This window comes from Macaca nemestrina, chromosome 4, assembly GCF_043159975.1.
Source record: "Macaca nemestrina isolate mMacNem1 chromosome 4, mMacNem.hap1, whole genome shotgun sequence".
NCBI lineage: Eukaryota > Metazoa > Chordata > Mammalia > Primates > Cercopithecidae > Macaca > Macaca nemestrina.
In genome coordinates, this window is record NC_092128.1 from 152,755,132 (window position 1) to 152,773,737 (window position 18,606).

Consider the following 18,606-nt stretch of genomic DNA (forward strand, 5'->3'; position numbering starts at 1 on the left):
TGTACTTTGTCCTGGTATAGTTTGAGATCATTCAAATATTCCCTTTGTTTATGTTTCCTTTTTTTTATATTTAATTCATCAATGTATCTGAAATTCATTTTGATGTTTAATGAGGATGTATTTTGAATGTTGTTTGCAAAAAGTTGTTTTTAGCATTGGTTTGAGAACTCATTTGAATATATATATATATACTTTTTTATTTTGTTTACTTTTATTTTTGAGACAGAGTTTCATTCTTGTTGCCTAGGCTGGAGTACAATGGCATGATTTCAGTTTATTGCAACCTCCACCTTCCGGGTTCAAGCGATTCTCCTGCCTCCCGAGTAGCTAGGATTATAGGCATGAGCCACCACAACCGGCTAATTTTGTATTTTTAGTAGAGACGGGGTTTCTCCATATTGGTTAGGCTGGTCTCGAACTCCTGACCTCAGGTGATCCGCCCACCTCAGCCTCTCAAATTGCTGGGATTACAGGCGTGAGCCACCATGCCTGGCCTTGATTATATATGTTTTATAAATACAATGGTCTGGATCAAAATGCTCCTCTGGCATACTGTTTAATTTTATACTATTAACATATTACTTAATTATTATGGCATTCTAATATGCCTTAGGTTCTAGAAAAATAAATTCCTCCCCACTATTTATTTAATGTTTTGAAATTTTGTTGGTATTCTTCTGTTTATATTTCCAGATAAGCTTTAGAAAAACTTCATCAGTCAAGTTACTTCCCCAGAAAATCCCATTGGCATTTTTTATTAAAATATCCTGGCCAGGTGCAGTGGCTTACACCTATAATCCCAGTACTTTGGGAGGCCAAGACTGGCAGATCACTTGAGGCCAGGAGTTTGAGACCAGACTAGGCAACATAGTACAAACCCCATCTGTACAAAAAACACAGAACTTAGCCAGGTGTGGTGGTGGGTCCCGTGGTCCCAGCTACTTGAGAGGCTGAGGCAGGAGGATTGCTTGAGCCCAGGAGGCTGAATCTGAAGTGAGCCATGATCATGCCACTTGCACTCCAACCTGGGCAACAGAGTGAGACCCTATCTCAATAAAATAAAATCAGCTATTGATATTAGGTTTCTTAAAAGTGCTACTGATGTTAGGCTAAAATTCTACGATGGTTTCAAAGGAACTGTAATTTTTATAGCATTTGGGTTTCCTATATAAGGATCTTCTTTTATATCGCATTACACACTTTCCATGTGGGTTCTACTCATTTCTTGTAAAACTTATTCCCAGGTATTTCATAATTTTTATTGATACTGTGAAATGTGTTTGCCTTTTTATAAAACAAAAGAAAAAAATAACCTTTCCCTTAACCATTCTTATTTTCCCTGGAATAAAGCAAGAATAAACATCCATCAAATTTCTATTTTTATATTGTCATAGAAATTGAACCACAGAGGCAGGTTACATAAGAAAACTATAAAATTTTTAGGAGTTTAGAGTATACAATTATTCCTTCTGTTACAATAATAAATATTGTGCCTAGTATTAAGAAATTCTTGGCTTATGTGTATGTATATCTTGAATATAATTACAACATTTTTTTAATTCCAAAGTAGAAAATAATTTAGAGTAAATGCTTTCTGAAAAGAATACAAATCCACCTAAGGCATCTATGCAAACTTAGCTTAATTGCTGAATTACCATCAACTTGCTAAGATAGTAGTCACCTGTGCCGAAATGTAGACATGAGCATGAATATGAAACATAACATTTGAGGCCAGGCGTGGTGGCTCACGCCTGTAACCCCAGCACTTTGGGAGGCTGAGACAGGCAGATCACTTGAGGTCAGGAGTTCAAGATCAGCCTGGCCATCATGGTGAAACACCTTCTCTACTAATAATACAAAAATTAGCCGTGCATGGTGACACATGCCTGTAGTTTCAGCTACTCCGGAGGTTGACAATCACTTGAGACCAGGAAACAAAGGTTGCAGTGAGCCAAGATCGCTCCACTACACACCAGCCTGGGCAACAGAGAGAGATTCCACCTCCAAAAAAAAGAAAAGAAAGAAAGAAAGAAACACAACATTTGAAATTCACTGTGCAGTGTGTAATGCAAAGAAAATGCTATTTTAAGTCAAAGCTAGAAAAAGTAAATGTATAGTATTTGCTCTTTATAGGTTTAACATTTTTGTAACTGACACCAACGTGGGGAAAAATAAAGGTTCTGTTAAGATGGGAAACAGCTACCATTTTCAGAAAGTATCCATGGTTTTTTCACGTGAAACTTAGAGGGGTCTCATGAAGGCTAACATATGATAAATGAAGGTGCTTATTGGAAGGAAGCAGAGGAAAGAGTAATTTGAAAAAATAGCACGAGATTTTTAGGCAGGTTTTATATCTTGAAAAAAAAAGGATAGCAAGATATGATAGATTCCTAATAACCCATCTCAGTGTCTGAGGCCCTCGTTGAACATAATATAATTTATCACGAATACCCCAAACAATTCTTGCTTCAGAATCACCCATTCCTTATGTTTCCCGTGTCACAGTAGTGAAGCACCTAGTTTATTTTAATGGTCCATATATAATGAGTCACTCCCTCAGTCTTGCTTCAATACCACCACCGTTTTGTCTTCTTGTGTGTTTCCAATGAACAAATAAGTTTGCAAGGGCAAGAAGAATGCAAATAGAGTTCCTCCTCTTCCTGTAGTTTTAAGTTGACTGCAAATTGTCTCACTATAAGTTTGAAAGGCAGCATATATAATAGCTTATTGTACATTTTGGCATTTAAAATACAACTGTTACACCATTCTTTTTTTATTTTTATTTTTTGGAGATGGAGTCTCACTCTGTAGCCCAGGCTGGAGTGCAGTGGTGAGATCCTGGCTCACTGCAACCTCCGCCTACCGGGTTCAAGCGATTCTCCTGCCTCAGCCTCCCAATTAGCTGGGATTACAGGCATGCACCAACCATACCCGGCTAATTTTTGTATTTTTAGTAGAGACGAGGTTTCACCATGTTGGCCAGGCTGGTGGTATCGAACTGCTGACCTCAAATGATCCGCCTTCCTCGGCCTCCCAAAGTGCTGAGATTACAGGTGTCAGCCGCTGTGCCGGGCCTACACAATTATTTTAAATAGAAATGCTGCTTGCCTTATGAAGGTGTTATGTCCGAATAAACCTATCACATGTTGAAAATATCCTAGGTCAAATGTGCATTTTACGTACCTACCCTCACAGACACCATGGCTTAGCCTAGCCTATATTAAGCATGCTCCGAACACTAGTATCAGCCTACAAATGGGCAAAATCATCTAACACAAAGCCTGCTTTACAATAAACTGTTGAATATATCATGTGACTTACTAAATACTATACTTAAAGTAAAAAACAGAAGGGTTTCTCACCTACGTCAAGTCAAAAACTTGTTAAGTTGAACCATCGTTAAGGTGGGGACTCTCTGTATATTCGATAAAATAAAATGCAAATAATCGTTTTCAGACCCATATTATCCATTTAAAAATCGAAAGAATTCTTTAATAGTGGGAACTTGGATATTATTCTGTCTTACTCTTGCACCCCCGAGAGAGAGTTCCACAGGAAGACTCAGATACGGGACACGTGTGCTTTCTCCTGGGATGGAGGAGAAATCACTATTACGGGTGGTCGGAGAAGAGAAACGGCTTGGTGCCTACACAAAGGCATGTTCTTGGGGAATTCAATGTCAGAAAACATCCATGTGGAAACTGAAGATCTAGGAAACAATTCCTTTCCCACTATCCAAGGCGTGTAGCCTGACTGCCAGGCCACTGCCACACATTATCCACATCGTGCCCTGCTTCTTCTTAGGAAGAACAATCTGGGTTCTTTGAAACCCCATTCCTTTCTTTCGGGGGCACACAAAGCACGATGTAATTTAATTTTTATGAGACCCCTCATAAAAAAGTGCGGTGGGCTTTATTATACTCATTTTTCAGATGGAAAAAGATCAACATGCTTAGATAACTTGTCCAAAGTCACACCGGTAAGCTGAAGAGCAAGTCCCTAAACTCCAGTCATCTGTCATCAGCCACTACTCAAACATGGTTCTCAATTCTAAGTTTTTTGTTTTTGCTTTCTTACACCCCTTCTAACAAACCAAGTCTTGCGATATCACATGGTAATAATGTATAGTGCTGCCTACGATCATTAGAGCCTTAAACACTCACAATACTCCAGATGAAGAGGGATCTTTCCCATTTTGCAAACGCTTACAGTACTCTCTTTACACTTATGGCAGGGCTCATGGGCCACCTGCCCAAAGTGATACCACCACTGCTCAGGTGCAGTGGAACTGGATTCTGCCAGTCCGGGGATTCAGGACTGTTTGATTTCAACATGCTATGATCTACTACGATAAACTTCTCCCTGAGTGTAGATCCTCCAACAGGGTAGGCCCGATAATGTAAGCAGTCACACACTCACTTGTCTAAAGCGTGGCTGGCTGATGGGAATGGGCAGAGCAAGTGAGGTGCGACAAGGGAGGGGGCTGTCAGAGAGCACTGAGGAGAACCAGGGAGTGTCTGTGCCTTTGCTGGGGGCAGCTCTGCTCAGCCACTGCTCCTGACTGGGGCTGCAGACCAGGCAGCCAGGCCTTCTGACTGGTCTACAGAGGCTGGGAAGCAAGGTTTTTACAGAAAATCTTACAACTGTCAAATGTTGACAGCCAATTAAAAAAATATGCTGTGGCTCACTCCTATAATCTTAGCAATTCGGGAGGCCAATGCAGGCAGATCACCTGAGGTCAGGAGTTCGAGACCAGCCTGGTCAACACAATGAAACCCTGTCTCTACTAAAAATACAAAAATTAGCCAGGCTTGGTGGCTCACCCCTGTAGTCCCAGCTACTCGGGAGGCTGAGGCAGGAGGATCGTCTGAAGCCAGGAGGTGAAGGTTGCAGTAAGCCAAGATCATGCCACTGCATTCCAGCCTGGGCAACAAGAGTGAAACTCCATCTCAAAAAAAAAAAAAAGAGAGAGAGAGAGGAAAAAAATGCTTTACGCATTCCCACATATATTTTTAATTGATTTTTAAAATACAAACACACACACAACTGACACACACATAAATTCTGGGCAGGCTGAGTGTGGTTCCACGGACCACCATATCACAACCTCAGAGGTAAAGAGAGTGAGTGGGTGGGCTATTCCCCATTTTGAGAAGCTTATTAGTCCACTTAAAATGCCTCTGTACAGCCCATTCTTTACTTCATCTGAAGAAGAACACGGCATCGCTGACTTTGCTAATAGTGAGGCCTCCTGGACTTTTCTGGCATGCCAGTTCTCCATCCTGCATAGAACTGCAGCATCTAATATTATCATCCTCACAAAGTATAGCCCTGAAAAGCTCTGAAATGTGGTAAGACCCTGAGGCTCCAAAGGCTGTGCCGCTGCCTCCAGGTGAATCCTCACCTCAGTCTTATCCTGATCTCGTGCTCTGCCCCAGGTTCAGGCCCTCTGTCCCCACATCATGTTCACCCCATGTGCATCAGATCCCTGGTGCCTGGCACAGTGCCGGGCACATGGTAGGACTTCAATATATACTGTTTTTTTGCTGCTGAATATAGAGGCTGTACTCATGCCCATTCTCTATGATTCCATCCGTCCCTATCTCCACTTGAAAGCAGCTAGGAAAGATTTTCGCTGACTACTCAGAGCTCTAGCTACCAAACTAAAGATCTGTTTAAACATTTGTGCCTAGATAGGAATGATACTTGTGGGTGGGGCTGTTGCCCTTGGAAAGTAAATGTATCATACTAAAGCTGTTACTGGCATTGCTCTGTAATCATAGCTTTTTGTTGCCTGACAATTTCACTAATGGGCTTACTTTTACAAATATAATGATAGACTTCCTAGGTGTAAACACAACCTATAGGAGAACAGCAAATCACATTCTAATTACATATTCAAATCTATTCATTTAATCTTGAATGCATTAGAAATTCCATCCAGTATTTTCACTCATTGTGCTATGATGGCCAATAAGGCAAGTATTCCAAACACATCAACTGAAATGGGATCTTATTTTCAAGCGATCAATTACTTATATTCGCTGCTGTAGGTGGTGAGCTCGCGGCCATCGCGCATCCACTTGAACTCCAAAGGCCAGCTCCCTTCGGCCAGGCAGGTGAGAACAAGGCGGTTCCCTTCCAGGTGGATCTGTGGCAGGCCTGGCTCCGTTTTAAAATACGGAGCAACGTCATCTGAAATATTAAAAAACAAAACAAAACCAAAACTGAAGTGCGCGTGAAAGTGGCACTCATCTAATTAATAAACCTATTATTTAAACAAACCTAATATTAAAATGAAAGTGATGGCTATTTGGCCCAATTAAGAAGTAAATAATCCTTTACCCCCTGGAAACATGCAATACCCCAGATAATATTTCAAAAAGCTGAAAGCTCAATGATACCCGCATTTGAAAGCATCTGACAGGTTCATCCAAGTTATTTCCACTTATGGTGAACAGCTTATTGAAGGGACACGTCGGAAAAATCCCTGTACATGCAAGCCTTTGGTTTTAACTAGGCAATCTGTTTGCGAGAAAACAGTCAAGTGTATGCGAGCTATAAAAGCGAAGTTACCTCTATAACCCTCAATTTGTTTAAAAAAAGTAGGATAAGCAAGATTAACATACATACATAAAGGACATGAATCACAATCTAGCTTTCCTTTCATACACACACAGAAATGGTCTCTTCTGGTGACTTTCAATGGGATGCAACACAGGAAACTCGTGGTATATTCACATAATGGAACAGCGCACGGCAGCGAGAATGGAGCAACAATCGCTACACACAGCAACATGGGTAAATCCCACACACATCAAGTCAAGCGAAAGAAGCCAGACAGAATTTTCAAAAAAGTTGATAGCATGTGCCACTATTCAAAAGCTCATAAAAGTTCAGAGCCAGGTAAAACTGATCTATGGTGTCAGAGGTTAAGGATAAGGGTTACCTCTGAGGGACAGGATAGCGAAGGGGGTGAAGGGAATGGGATGGCTTATGAAAAGCAGGTCAAAATGTATTTCCTGATATGGTTACAATGGTACATTTACTTTGTGAAAATGGATAGAATCCTAGATATGTCCAGTTTTTGTAGATCTGTTTCAATGATGTTTTTTAATATGGATGCAGCACACTTGGCTTCTAGCTCTAGCGTCACTAATTAACTACATGACCTTCATCAGGACTTACAGGTTTTTGTTTCTTCATCAGCACAATAAACTGGATTATATGACTCCTCATTTTTCTACAAAAGTCCCCAAGATCCACCTGCATAATCAGCTTTCTAACTTTCATTCAGGCCTCCTCCCGTCTCTGCTCACACAGAGCACTCCAGGCACACTTCACTTCTTGCACATTTAAACCCAAGCCACGCTCTTTCCCAGAGTTGTGGTCTGAATGTCCCCTCCAAAACTCACGATGAAATGTGATGGCCATTATAACTGCAATAAGAGGCGGGACCTTGAAGATATGATTAGGTCATGGAGGCTCTACCTTCAGGAATGGATTAACGCTGATACTGTGGGACAGGGTTAGTTATCAAGGGAGTGGGGTCCTCATAAAAAGGATAAGTTGGGTCCCCATTCTCTTTCTGTCTCATGCACTCCCTTGACAGGATGATATAGCACAAAGGGCCTCCCCAGATGCACTGCTATGTTGTTGAACTTCCCAGCCTCTAGAACCATGAGTCAAATACACTTACATCGTTTTTGAATTACCCAGTCTGTTACAGCAGCAGAAAATGGACTGAGACACCTACTGTAGGGCCTTCGCACTTGGTCTTTCCTCCACCTAGGATGCTCTGTGCGTGCTGATCTTTTCTCATCCTTCAGATTAACTAAAGCTCCTCCCACACAATATGCCCTAACAAGTCATTATGTTTATTCCATTCACAATACTTATCAGATTCTGAAATTAAAGTGTTTGTAGGTTACTCTGCATTACATTAGTCTTGATCACTTCTGAATTCCTAGCACCTACAACAATGTCAGGAACTAAGGAGACATTTAATAAATATTTGTTGAATGAATAAATATAATAACACAAACATCAGCAATCGCTAGTATTTATTATTTACTATGTGCTGGAAACCATTCTAAATGCTATCTATCTATCTATCTATATAAACTCATTTCTCACAAAAGCTCTACAAAATAGACATCATCATTATACCCATTTTAAGGATGAATAAACAGAAGCATGGAGAAGTTAAATAACTTGCTCAACGCTACTCAGCCAGTAGGCAGTGAAGTCATGATTTAAATCCAGATAATCTAGCTCCAGAATCAACCAATTCTATATATTTTGACTCCAAGTGTCACATATTTCTTAATATGGAAAATTTCTTTTCAAGAATTCATACCCAACTTTAAATTTTGGTAATTTATTTGTGACATTACAAAGCTGTTCTTATAAATTACTGTACATTTAATAAACATCAAATAGCATATTAGAAATGTTAACATTGAAACTAGTTGCACATTAAACTACAGGGCATAAACTGAATATATAGAATTTAAATATAAATATATAGGTTATTTTGTCATTTTGTTGATCACTATATTCCATCATAATTGGTATATTAGTAATACAATATTACCAACCTCTCACAAGTATTTATTCATTTATTCATTCAAATAAATAAATATTAAATTGCATTTATGAGTATAGCAAGAACTTACAGTAGGAGATTTAACCTAGTCAATGAGATGAAATGCAGGAGCTGAGAACAAAAAGGTTGGCAGCACTCAAAACACTTAAACAGGTCCTCTGGTAGGAGCAAACATGGCAAGTACCCTTGGACAGTACGAAGGACTGAACAGCAAGCCTTGCCGCAGGTGCAAAGAGAGTGACTGGAAGGGGGATGAGCAGGGCCAGGTTGTGCAGGGCCTTGCAAGCAGGGCAAGCCCATGTTCTGGTTCCCATCCCATCCTTGCATGATTATCTATGGTGCCCACCTCATATTCAAGTGTTTGAGTATTAATAACATGTGTGATCACCCTATTTATAACCTTGTAGAAAGTACTGTCAAGATAATGATGATGATGATGATGATGATGGTTAGCTCTTACTACAAAAGGACAGCCAGTTGTGGTGGCTCATGCCTATAATCCCAACACTTTGGGAGGCTGAGGCAGAAGGATTGCTTGAGCTCCAGAGTGCAAGACCAGCCTGGACAACACAGTGAGACCCCATCTCCACAAAAATTTTTTAAAAAATTAACCAGTGTGGTGGTATGCACCTGCAGTCCCAGCTACGAAGGGAGCTGAGGTGGAAGGATTACTTGAGCCTAGGAAGTCAAGGCTGCAGTGAGCCGTGATTGTGCCACTGCACTCCAGCCTGGCAGCCTGGGCGACAGACCAAGACCCTGTCTCAAAAAGAAAAAAAAAAGACAGCAAAAAGTCTTTGAAGAGGTTGTATGACTGTGTTGTTAAAAGAACATTCTGGCTGTTATGTGAGAAGAAATAAAAGAGGGAGTGGAGTAGTGGGAGGACACCAGTCCAGAGGCCACTGCAGTGATCTGCTTTAAAACAATAGTTAGGTGGTAAAAAAGATTCAGTGATAGATTGGTTATGGATGTGAGGGAGAGGGAGATGTCAAGAAGGATTCTTATGTCTCTGACTTGTACATCTTTCTGTTCAATAAACATGCATTGATTCTAGGAACCAGCCTCTGTAATCACCATTGGGTATACAAAGTGTAAGACACAGTCGCTGTCCCTTAAGAGCTTATAATCTAGGACTGATGCAGGAATATAAGTAGTAAAGTGTTAGATGCTGTGATAGCACATGTAACTCAAAGTCAGGAGTAGTCAAGCCTTGTCCTGTTCCAAGAGTTCCACCTGCTTCTGCTGCACCTGACATGTGCTAAGCTGTATTTCAAGTGCATTCTTAAATTTGATTGTAGCCATGTGTCCAATTTCCCTTTTTGTTATGTACTTCAGCTAAAATCATCTCCTCTTATGACCCAAGCAGTCTAATAAAGCTGAACTGCAATGAAGGTGGCCTTGATCCTGTGGGATTTACTGAGCTACAGGCTTTATTAATGTCTTGCCATTTGCACTCTGTTTAACAATAGAAAAAGAAATGCCACTTTATATGGTTCTAGTGTCCTACATGAATGAGTCATTAAAAAAATACATCTTTTTTGAAAGGGAAAAGCTTCAAGATAGAAGCTCAAAAATTTGGTTTTGGTTTTGGTTTTGCAATTTCGTTTTGCAATTGATAGACCATCATCAGTTTAAAATAGTATACAATGGATTTGAATTAAAATGATACTACAACTCAATTTTTCATAGACTTTATAGTTAACCAAACATACCTATACTATGTACAAATTATAATGCTGGGTACTGTGAGCTAGTAGGAAAAAAAATGCTCATAAATGGTTTCATATAGTTGGCAAGCAAATATCTTGAGATCCAAATGGCTGTAAAATTATGGTCAGCACAGACACTAACATTCATTATAAGGAGAAGGGAGGGGAAAATATGTCAGTGCCCTGGAATTTTAAGCGTTCAAATTAAAATCATAACCACAAGTATTTTGACATAGATTAGCCAATGTGGGGAATAGCACATCCCTGAGCCCAGCACTATTTACCATTGAAATACATACAGTAGATCATCAAGTTAAAAGAAGGCATAAAGGTAACAAAACACAAAAACTTTGGGGACAGAAAGGGAGAGACAAGGATCAGTATTTAAGTCTGCACAGACCCCCTGCAAAAGCAATTGATCTTTACATACTTTAATTCGGACAGAGAACATTCTGAAATGATTCATAAAGAAAATGATTGAGTTGCCTCTCAGGTAAAGTTATAAAACTTTGACCTGGGGAAAAGCCAAGGGCCCACATATTAATCTTTGAGGGGTTTGTGTATTTCAAGTAATAATAGACATTCCCTTCCTCAGGAAAATGACCAGACGTTAAGAATACTTCTATATTCTAACAATGAACATTAGAAGACCCTAGAATAAATTACTAAGGAAAAGTGAAATTTCCATTTTCATATAGAAAGTTTTCTATGTTTAAAATAGAACATAAATCATGTATGAAAAAGAGTTTCGGGGGGAGGGATTGCATTGGGAGTTATACCTGATGTAAATGACGAGTTGACGGGTGCTGACGAGGTTGATGGGTGCAGCATGCCAACATGGCACGAGTATACATATGTAACAAACCTGCACGTTATCCACATGTACCCTAGAACTTAAAGTATAATAAAATAAAATAAAATAAAAAGAAAATCAAAAAACAATAACAAAAAAAAAAAAAAAAAGAAAAAGAGTTTCATCTGTCTAATACAGATTTAAGATCTGTCCAAAGGACAGGAATGGACTTAACATTCTCTCAAGACAACATCATAATTTTTAACTTTTAAGTTCAGGTTCAGCAGGATGTGCAGGTTTGTTACACAGGTAAACATGTGTCATGGGGGTTTGTTGTACAGATTATTTCATCACCCAGGTTTTAAGCCTGGTATCCATTAGTTACTCTTTCTGATCCTCTCCCTCCTCTCACCCTCCACGCTCCAGTAGGCCCCAGTGTGTCTTGTTCCCCTCTCTGTGTCCATGTGTTCTCATCATTTACCTCCCACTTATAAGGGAGAACGTGCGGTATTTGGTTTTCCGTTACTGTGTTAGTTTGCTAAGCATGGCCTCCAGCTCCATCCATGTCCCAGCAAAGGACATGATCTGCATAGTTTTTATGGCTGCATAGTATTCCATGGTATATATGTACCATATTTTCTTTATCCAGTCGATCACTGATGGGTATTTGGGTTGATTCCATGTCATTGCTATTGGGAATGTATGCGTATATGTATCTTTATAATAGAACGATTTATACTCCTCTGGGTGTATACCCAGTTAATAGGATTGCTGGGTCGAATGGTATTTCTGTCTTCAGGTCTTTGAGGAATCACCACACTGTCTTCCACTATGGCTGAACTAATTGACACTCCCACTGTTACAGAAATGCAAATCAAAACCACAATAAGATACCAGTTAGAATGGCTGTAATTAAAAAGCCAAAAAATAAGAGATGCTGGAGAGGTTGTGGAGAAAAAGGAAGGCTTATACAACATCATAATTTTTTGTGAAGATGACACTTTCCTAAGTAAACTTTTAAGCTTTTCAGATCCAGTGTAAATGTATTTCATGGTACCTTTCCAATGTGAGAATCTTCTGCTCATCTAGAAACGGACCGTGACCCATGTATCTGCATCACAAGGGCGGCAGCTGGAGCCCATGAAGTGTGGAGGCAGAGCCTCACCCTGTGTCTCCCGGCTTCCCTAACATCAAGAAGGGGGGTCTTCCAGGGATTTTCACTGCTGTTCCACAACAGCTAAAATTAAGTCTTATCACCTGACACCCTTCAATGGCAGAATGAATAGGAATCAACTATGAGGTATCAAGCAAGTTAAACTGCAAGTTCTTCCTTTGACTCTGCCCAAGAGAGCTTCCACTAGGATAATCATCACCTATTCGAGAATGTGCCCTTTTCTCCTCCATTTTAAAAAGATAACGAATAAAGAAATAATTAACCCCCACTTAGCAGAAGAATCAACTGTACCACAAACAAGTTGGGGCCGGGGGGGGGGGGGGGAGTCTCTGAAGCCTGCAAAGTCCACGTGTCCTGGTGAAGTGACGATGAGCTGTATTAAGCCATCATAATCAGCACCGTCAATCAGGTGCGAGTCCAGCCGGGAGGATCAGAATGCCAGCATGAATGGAGCAATCAGCCAGGGCAGGTTCTTTATTACTGAACTCTGCTTTTGCCACAGCTGAATTTCCCAGGGCGACTAATCTTTTGGTTTAAATCACTAATCTTCCTTTCAAAACTTCTTTTATATCAAATTCAAACATTTTCATGCCCCAAGCTTATGAATTTACCATGAGCAAAAAGTTTTATTTTTCAAATTCCAGTGAGAAACAAAAGCACAGGGCAGAATGTATCATTTGTGAACAACTATTCTGAGAAATGTGGGTAGAAGATTCTTTTCTGGTTTAAGTGTAGTCTTTCAAATTTCAGCTGCTGGCAGTTCATTATGTATACCTATTGAAGCCAGGAATTTAATCTCACAGTGCAATGTGTTTTCTTCATAATAGTAATATCAATCTTTTTAAAGACAACAATTATGATTTTCAAATGTATTTCTGGGGTAAGGTTTAAATAGATAACTAGATATGTGCCGCTCTAGTTAAATATGCAAATATAGACAGGTCCACATTATGATGCTGTAAGAGGACACTATGACTGGTTTTTTAATTTGATTTTTTATTTCCATAGGTTTTTGGGGAACAAGTGGTGTTTGGTTACACAACTAAGTTCTTTAGCGGTGATCTGTGAGATTTTGGTGCACTCATCACCTGAGCAGTGTACACTGTACCCAGTGTGTAGTCTTTTATCCCTCACCCCCTCCCACCCTTTCCCACAAGTCCCCAAAGTCCACTGTATCATTCTTATGCCTCTGCATCCCCACAGTTTAGCTCCCATTTATCAGTGAGAACATACGATGTTTGGTTTTCCATTCCCTAGTTACTTCACTTAGAATAATGATCTCCAGTTCCACCCAGGTAGCTGTGAATGCCATGATTTCATTTCTTTTTAGAGCTGAATAGTATTCCATGGTTGTATGAGTTTACATTCTCACCAGCAGCATAAAAGTGTTCCCTTTTCACCCCATCACCACAAACATCTATTTTTTTTTTATTATGGCCACTTTTGCAGGAGTAAGGAGTTTGCATTGTGGTTTTGATTTGCATTTTCCTGGATCAATAGCCATAATTTAAAAAAAATAAAAAAATAATAGATGTTGGTGGGGATGTGGTGGAAAGGGAACACTTTTACACTGCTGCTGGGAATGTAAACTAGTACAACCACTATGGAAAATAGGGTGAAGATTCCCTCAAGAACTAAAACTAGAACTACCCTTTGATCCAGCAATCCCACTCCTGGGTATCTACCCAGAGGAAAAGAAGGCATTACACGAAAAAGAAACCTATGACTGTTTTAGGACAAAGTCCTCTATCTGATAAGCTAAAAAAAAACGCAGTTAGGACCGGGCAGGTAGGAAAAGGCAGTTCAGGCTGCACTTTCGGTCACCACCTGAGTAAATCATTTGGTTGTTAAATGTGAAGAGGAGACGGTGCAGCAGGAGAAGGAAGAGCCAGAGGAGAAAGGAAAGGACATAAACGAATGGTACATATTAATTCCCAAACTACATAATTCTCCCTCCAGCAAGGAGTTGGCTCTATTACCACAGCAAATTCCCAGGCTTCCTTTTCTTAGCTTATCATAAATACTTCTAAATACTTCCCAGTGGTAGACTTTCAAATATACTTAGATGTACCATCATCTTCTGTGGATCTAAAAAAAAAAAAAAAAAAAATCACCCAGCTTCTCTGTATTTCACCTTATCTCTCTCTACTACTGCCTTGTAAAATAAGTATCAGACATTTCAGGATGAAAGGTAGCTACAATTGAATGAATATATATCTTATTTCAAACAATAAAAAAAAATGCAAGTCAAAGATTGTGTTGCATATTTTCTTATCTCACCATACAGTCATCACTTTGTACTCAAAGGTTCAACTAAAAAGTATGGGATTTTCTCTAAGTACTTTGTCCCTGGTGTCCTCTCCATATTTGAGTCAGTCCATATGAAAACAGAGAAAGCAGGAGAGTCCCTGAGATTTCCATTAAACAGCACTGTGAACAGTTTGCCTGTGCAGTCAGCCAGTGGGGAAGTCAAACTGATTATCTCTGTTTTCTCTGAAATCAATGCGAATTAACAGCATATTTAAGGAAACTCTTGAGGTAAACCTACCCTTCCAATATTTTCCCCTAAGAAACCATTCAAGCTTCCAGTGAGATTAATCCACAGTTGAAACTGATGGTAGAAACATAAATGGCTATATTTATGTACTAGTTTTATCTTGCACTGCGCTAATCTATTTCAGTATATAAATTAATAATAAGACACAGTGGGATAAATACAATTCCCCTGTTTCTCCAAACTGAAATAAGCTTTCAGCTCTCCAATATTTTACTTCAAAGCAGAAGTATACTAAATTGTCATTTCTATGGTTTGTAGTGAAAAAGTATGACCAACCAAAATAAGAGGAAAGTTATCAGGAATAACCAACATTATTCTTGAATACGGCACAATATTTCTTTCAAAGATTCTTTCAAATAATCTTAAGAAATCAACTCTGCTTAAATAAAAAACTGAAAGGTCCAAGAAAAGAAACTTAAATATGATGTACCTTCTCCTGCTTAGCTGTTAGCTGGTGAGTTTAGGGGAAATATGTCCTGCCATATAAACTGAGATGTAAAAGATATCCACATGGTGAAGATTTAATTTTACATCAAGAAATTACATGAGAAAAGAACTTGTAAGGACATCTAAGTTCAACCAGACAAAGCTTGTTGATTTTAGCAAAGTTACAAACCATAGAGGTTTGTCAAAAAGTAATCATACGGATTTGAGTTTAAAGCAATGGGTTCAAATCCCAGCTCTATGCCGGGTGTGATGGCTCCTGCCTGTAATCCCAGCACTTTGGGAGGCTGAGGTGGGCAGATCACCTGAGGTCAGGAGTTTGAGACCAGTCTGGCCAACATAGCGAGACCCCCATCTCTACTAAAAACACAAAAATTAGCTGGGCATGGTGGTATGTCCCTGTGGTCCCAGCTACTTGTGAGGCTGACGCAGAAGAATCACTTGAACCCAGGAGGCAAAGGTTGCAGTGAACCAAGATCATGCCACTGCACTCCAGCCTGGGTGAGGGAACGAGACTCTGCCTGGAAAAAAAAAAAAAAAAAAGAAGAAGAAGGCTGGGCGCTGTGGCTCACGCCTGTAATCCCAGCACTTTGGGAGACCGAGACAGGCAGATCACGAGGTCAGGAAATCGAGATCATCCTGGCTAACAGAGTGAAACCCCGTCTCTACTAAAAATACAAAAAATTAGTCGGGTATGGTGGCATGCGCCTGTTGTCCCAGCTACTTGGGAGGCCAAGGCAGGAGAATCGTTTGAACCCGGGAAGCAGAGACTGCAGTGAGCAGAGATCACACCACTGCACTCCAGCCTGGGCAACAGATCGAGACTCTGTCTCAGAAAAGAAAAAAAAAAAAAAAAGGAAAGAAAGAAAAAAGAAAAAGAAAAATCCCAGCTCTCCCCTGACTAGCTCTGTGATCTTGGACAACCTACTTAACCTCCTATGTCTGGGTTTCTCAATCAACAAAGCAATAGCACCAACTTCTTCAAGAACAGCAGTTCTCAAAGTTTTTGGTCTCAGGATCCCTTTGCAACATACAAAAAAATTGAGGACCCCTAAATTCTTGTTTATGTGACTTATTTCTTTCCATATTTATCATATTAGAGAGCAACCTGTGAACTTTAAAAAGTTATTAATTCCTTAAAAAATCAAAGTCATTACATTATTAACACCAAAGACACATTTATGAAAAACAAATATATTATCCAAAAGAAAACTAAAAATTCTTAAAAGTGGCACCGTTTAACTGGTTTTCAAATTTTTCCAGTGTGTAGCTTAATAAAGGACAACTAGATTCTCACACCTGTCTCTGCATTTAGTCTCTAGTATAACATGTTGTTTTTGTTGAAGGATATTAATAAAACACAGCCTCCCAGACACATAGCTGGAAAGGAGGGGAGTATTTTAATTGCCTTTTCAAATAGCTGTGAATATTTTTGTTAATACTGCAGTAAAACTAAACAAGCATCAGTTTCTTAAAGGTTAGTTGTGATGCGGAATCTGAAACCCCATAAACGACACTTTGGTGCTTTGTTACATTAAAATCCTTTAGACTCTCTTGCACTTGGAATGGATCTTTTCCATACGCATGGCTTTCCCGGTTCGGTGAGTGATGCAGACCTTCCAAACGTTGACACGTTTCATTATACAGTGAAAAAATATCACGTGTTAATACAGCTTCCTATCTCATCAGACACCTTCTTAAATAATGGGAAAATGTCAAGCTCATGGTGGGCATATTCAAGATTTCCAAAATTCTAATTTTTACTTATGAGCTCAATTTTTATCATTAGCCACAAATACTGTCAGTTGTTTTCATTGATGCAACAGGCTTATTTTCTTCATTTTCAAGAAAATCCTGCCAAATACCCAAGTCTAAATTACTAGAGTATTTCTGTCAGCCACTACTTCAAGTAAAAATGGGGTGCCATACAAAGCAGCCAGTTCAGCTCCCAGCTCGGACAACCTCCCAAAGCCTTTGCCTTGAGACAACCATCACATTTTGGTGTACGGCAGAAGAGTTTATACGTAATTCGCATTCTGACACAGAATATTTTTAAAATTTTGAGTCAACGTTTAATAGAATTAGTAATTTTTACTACTTTAAGGCTATTTTTGAGAGAGCTAGATTTTGGGTTTTACTCATAGGTGTGTGGCAGGGATGAGTAACACACCAAGTGGTGTAGTTTGGCACCACTGCCGCGGGATACGTGCTCAGGTGCCAGAAGTTTTCTCATGACTGCTTTTAAATCGTTGCCAAAAGCTCAACGAGGGGAGAAAGTACAAAGGTCGATTCGGATGAAACACTTTTGGCCTCGTGGCCACCCCCAGCAAAGGCACTCAGGGTCTGCCACAGGTTCTTGAACTACACTTTGAGAATTGCTGCTCTAGACTTTGTCTCAAGGATTAAATTATTTAATGTGTGCAGAATGCTTATGCCAGCACCTGCTAGAAAAGCACAATCTATGTGTTAGTTCCTATTAAAACATGTTGTCACAGAATGAAATTGCATCTTCCTACAGAATGCTGAATCTTGAGCTTCATCCACGACACATTTACTTTTGGCTTTCTAAATAACACACATAAATCAGGCTACCGTCTTAAATGTCAATAACTATGAAGCCAAAGAAGTTGTTCAATTTAAAGAAAAGAAAGCATTCATATTTTCAATTACTTCAGAGTTCTGGAGAAGTCTAGACATTGATGTTATTATTTGCTCTGTCATTCAACAAATATTTATTAAATACCTACTAAACGTCTACGAAATGGGAATACAAATGAGAATTTTGAAAAAGGAACAAGAATAGGATCACACCTTCATGGAGCTTATCTTCTAGTTCAGGGAGATAAACAGTAAACAAACAACGAAAATATATAGTACAGTTGGTTTTACTAATGCACGTATTTCTTTTATTCAAATCACTTCATATGTGTTTGAGAAACAGAAACTGATATTTGTATAACACAGAAGTTGTAGTGATTTACACATTATTTCCCCCTGTAATATTAAGGATCTAAGGTGATCATGAACAAGCTTTATCATTTAACTCAAAGGTAACCCTTAAAATAAAAGGAAATGATTAGCAGCAGCAGCAGCACAACAAATAACAACTTTAAAAACTAAAAAAAAAAAAAAAAAAAAAAAAAAAAAAAAAAAAAAAAGTACTTTCCTTTGTGTAGTGCAAATCGTGACTAGTAACCAGTGTAGGTGCTTCACAAACCACTTCACTTTCTACGACATGACACTATTGAGAGAAGTTGAAGGTGCATCTTGGAAGCCCTTTCTCTTTTTATCAAAACAGCAAATCAATGAAGCAAGTTACTAGTA

General features: G+C 39.3%; 1 protein-coding gene across 10 annotated transcripts in view; it reads right to left on the bottom strand.

The window, feature by feature from the left end:
* The window catches only part of LOC105483388 (sidekick cell adhesion molecule 1), a 960,109-nt gene that overhangs the window by 638,064 nt on the left and 303,439 nt on the right, over positions 1–18,606 (bottom strand). For all 10 annotated transcript variants that reach the window (XM_071095418.1, XM_071095417.1, XM_071095416.1 and 7 more), the window contains one exon: positions 6,036–6,195. In XM_071095418.1, coding sequence (XP_070951519.1) covers positions 6,036–6,195 — 160 coding nt within the window. The remainder of the gene's footprint in view (positions 1–6,035; positions 6,196–18,606) is intronic.